The following is a 3,487-nucleotide window of genomic DNA, read 5'->3' as shown; positions in this document are numbered from 1 at the left end:
ATACCCATAAACATGAACTTCAGAGAGAAGTGACAAAGTAAAAACGAGAATACTGCTTACACAAAGTAGAAAGTAAATTTGTGGAACACTACTTCTATAAACACAGTAAAGTCCAGATCATCATCCCTCATTTGGATTAGTATTTATAAAACTGCTTGGAAAATAATGCAGAAAGATCATTCAGGGTCATCTCAAGAGGAACTTAAACACTGCTGTAAATACTTCTAAAACACAGTAATAGCAGCCATGGTCTCCTCAACTGTTGGCCTGAGGAACATCTTTCTCAATCCATCCAAAGATATACAATTAGCTACAACCAAGCACACAGCTTTCAAGTCATTGATTAGGATAGTGCTATAGTTCTCTTGGACTTCTGTCGATACAATAAAGACAACAGATTACTTGAAAGATAAATCAGACACCTTTTCATTTAGAGTAACCAAATGTAAATCCAGTTGCCCAACAAGACTAGACAGTGCTAATAACCATGTACATGAATCATCACATTAAAGGGATTTGTAGAAAGAGGAAAGAGATGCCATCCTTTACATGTGGGACTGGGAAAAAAATCACTGCTCCTACCTGTTAGTGCAGGTTTATTGGGTAGCAAACCTACTGGGGTGGAAACAGCTTGCACATACATTTCAGAATCTCGTTCAACTCCTCATCTCTGAAAACAGCTCTATCCTGAGGTATCCTTTGGGATATCAGTCAAGTGAACTCCCAGTTTTGTATCTTGTGTTATGTGTAATAGTAAAACATGCTCAGAATTAGTAAAACCACAAAAGACAACTTCACTTCAAAACAGAATGATAACTTCTGCAGCTTACTCTGGATTTTACGTATTTTATTGCAAGCGCGTGACAAGTCCCCATTTTGGCCAGAACTTGCAGTTCTACACTTGCCTTCTTTTCAACATTTAAATGCACATCCAGATCAATCTATTGGAATACTCAGGAGTAGGTACCTTCCACGAAATTACTGTATAAAAGGATGCAGCAGATACAGTCTTCTTCCTTTCCTCTCTATTTTGTGTAAAGTGCTGATGAGGCCTGATTTCCCATGGCTGGGTCTCTTCATGGGGACTTCAGTATCCTTTCCTTCCTCTGAATCTTGCCCTGGTATCCAACTGAAAATTGAAGTCAATATATTAAAACATTTTGCATTTCGCAAAAGAAATGCTTTAGAGCGCTTGTGAAATACTGGCACTTTGTAACATCAGAATAAAGCCCAAAATACAGCAGAATTTACTGTAAAGAAAACTAGTGATGTAGCCAACAAGCCATAGGGTTCTTCCAATGAAACAGGCATTATATCATCTTAAATCTCACTAAAAAATATAAATATTCAGACTGGGTCGAAGTGGGAGTCACTGCAAATGTCAGTGAGGAAAAGGATAACTTAAATATAAGAAGTTTCCAGGGGAAAAAAAAAAAAAACCAAACAAACCCCCAAACCACAGTAAAAAGTGAAATAATTTTCAGCTTGTGAAATCTGCAGGTTTATTCTTGGCAGTTGCAAAAAAGGCATTTAATGGAAGCAAAAGATGACAGTAAAGCTAAAATAAAAGCTACAGAGTGCACTTAGAGAAGCTAAATTGCAAGTTCTTTCCCAGCGCAGCAGAAAAACATACTTTGATCTTGGGAGAATTCTTCTGAATTTAGTCAGTCTTAAGGATGGCAGTTACAGACTGCAACTCAGCTGTACTCAGATACTAGATTTAGGATGGATATTTTACTTCCATTAACTAACCTTCCTTCAGAATTGCAGCAAAATCTGTAAAGAGCTTAACTACAGGATGACACAGCTTGTCCGAGACAAGCAGCTTCTGCTGTAAACCTTAATCTTACTTTAATATCTAAAATGTACTGAATTTTACTCCTCTAATAAGACACTGTATTTCCTTGGAAAGAAAACAGAACCTAGGCAAACCCCCTAATGGTTTCAGCATATTATAACTTACATCTGCATTTAGCATCCAACTTGGTTTTGGATACTCTTTCGGTCTCACTATTATACCAAGTAACAAATGTGGCAGAGCAAGATTATTGAAATTTACAGAGTTAACAGGACAAGGAAAATGTCACTCATCAGCCTTAGAATCTGGAGCAGTTAAATACAACCATGTAAGAGCCAGGCCTCTTCCTGCATGACAGGAGACACTTGGCTAGAAATTTAGTTTCATCAGGCTGCCTTCACAATCTAGAGACAGAAATATAGGCACATCATGTAATGATACATATATCGCTACTGCTGTGTGTGTGTATATATATATATCTCTCAAATAGATATTTCAAGCATTAAATACACAGAGGTTTTTTCCTGTCCAAAGAAATAACTTGTCACTTTATGTATTAATATAGTTTATATAGAAGGGGTACAAAAAGTTGCTACAACTTCAATAAAAATACAGAATGGAAGAAAAAAATTAGGTACCATTTCAGCTGTGTGTTCTTCATTATGCACCACACTGGCTAAAAATAAAAGTGAGCCCTGCACTACCTACGCTTACAAAGCTTTGATACCATCTTTACCACATCCTATTTTTTGAATGTCGTGGAAACACAACCGTTTCTGAATAAAACAGGGGAAACTCCATCTAATTACATTTTAAAACTGACTTCTCACTATTATACTTAATGGCTCACTGTTAAAAAAAGCCCAAACTGTTACTTATTATGAACTCAAGTCCTCCAAGAAAATTAAGAACAGCGTAATTCAAGTGTGAGAGCCAGCTTCATCAGTGAAAGCCTCTTTCAATAGCACAGCCTCTTCACTTAAACATTCTCTATACAGATCTCTTCCAATGACCTCAAGTTAGCTTGTCAATATCTTATCCTACAGTTACCTGACTAATATTGCTTATTAATAAAAGGAGTAGCAAAAATGCCTCATTTATCTGTCACACTATAAGCCTAATTCAATTCAAACATGCATTTTTCCATCTCTTTTATACTCCAAAACTTTTTCTTTGTACAGATGTACAACATCCATATTTTGAACGGAATTCAAAGGCAAGACCTACTCCACCTAATGACACCCGTTTCACTGAATTGAGTGGTCTTCTTCAGAAAACAGGGAAAAGGATGGCAAGCATCCAGGGCGCTAGCAGGAGACACACGACAAGCACTCACCATCGATCTTTTGCATGCAAAAAACGTCATTTGCAAACTTCTACAGTGTCCTTCCCTCAAGCACTGCTTCGGGGTTTTGTTTTCCTGTGAGACGAAAAACAAAGGATTATAAAGGTAATGGATCACAGCAGCTGGTCAATAAGACATCAAACTACTTCAGATGAGGTTTACTCTGGATTTTGTTACGGTACGGTGACTCGCGCTTTACTCTGGACATTTCTTAACCTGCCCAAAACACGAACTAACGGGCACAAAGGGACCTCGGGGCAGGACTCTCAGCGGGCCTCGGGGCGCGCTAAGCCCAGGGAGACGAGGGCGGCACCAGCAGAAGGGCCGCGGGGCCCTGTCCCGGG

General features: G+C 38.5%; 1 protein-coding gene across 1 annotated transcript; it reads right to left on the bottom strand.

Annotated features, from left to right (window-relative positions):
• Positions 1-1,087: 1,087 nt before the first annotated feature.
• Positions 1,088-3,265, bottom strand: LOC104406106 (cytochrome c oxidase assembly factor 5; the record flags this gene model as incomplete). The annotated part of the gene is made up of 2 exons (XM_010015001.1): positions 1,088-1,129; positions 3,135-3,265. Coding segments are annotated over 2 exons (173 nt in total), but the record flags the coding sequence as incomplete, so codon positions are not given.
• Positions 3,266-3,487: the final 222 nt, after the last annotated feature.

This window comes from Nestor notabilis, unplaced genomic scaffold (genome assembly GCF_000696875.1).
Source record: "Nestor notabilis isolate BGI_N333 unplaced genomic scaffold, ASM69687v1 Scaffold36365, whole genome shotgun sequence".
NCBI classification, from domain to species: Eukaryota; Metazoa; Chordata; class Aves; order Psittaciformes; family Psittacidae; genus Nestor; species Nestor notabilis.
Note: the sequence above shows the minus strand (reverse complement) of the source record. Positions and strands in the feature narration are given on the sequence as shown.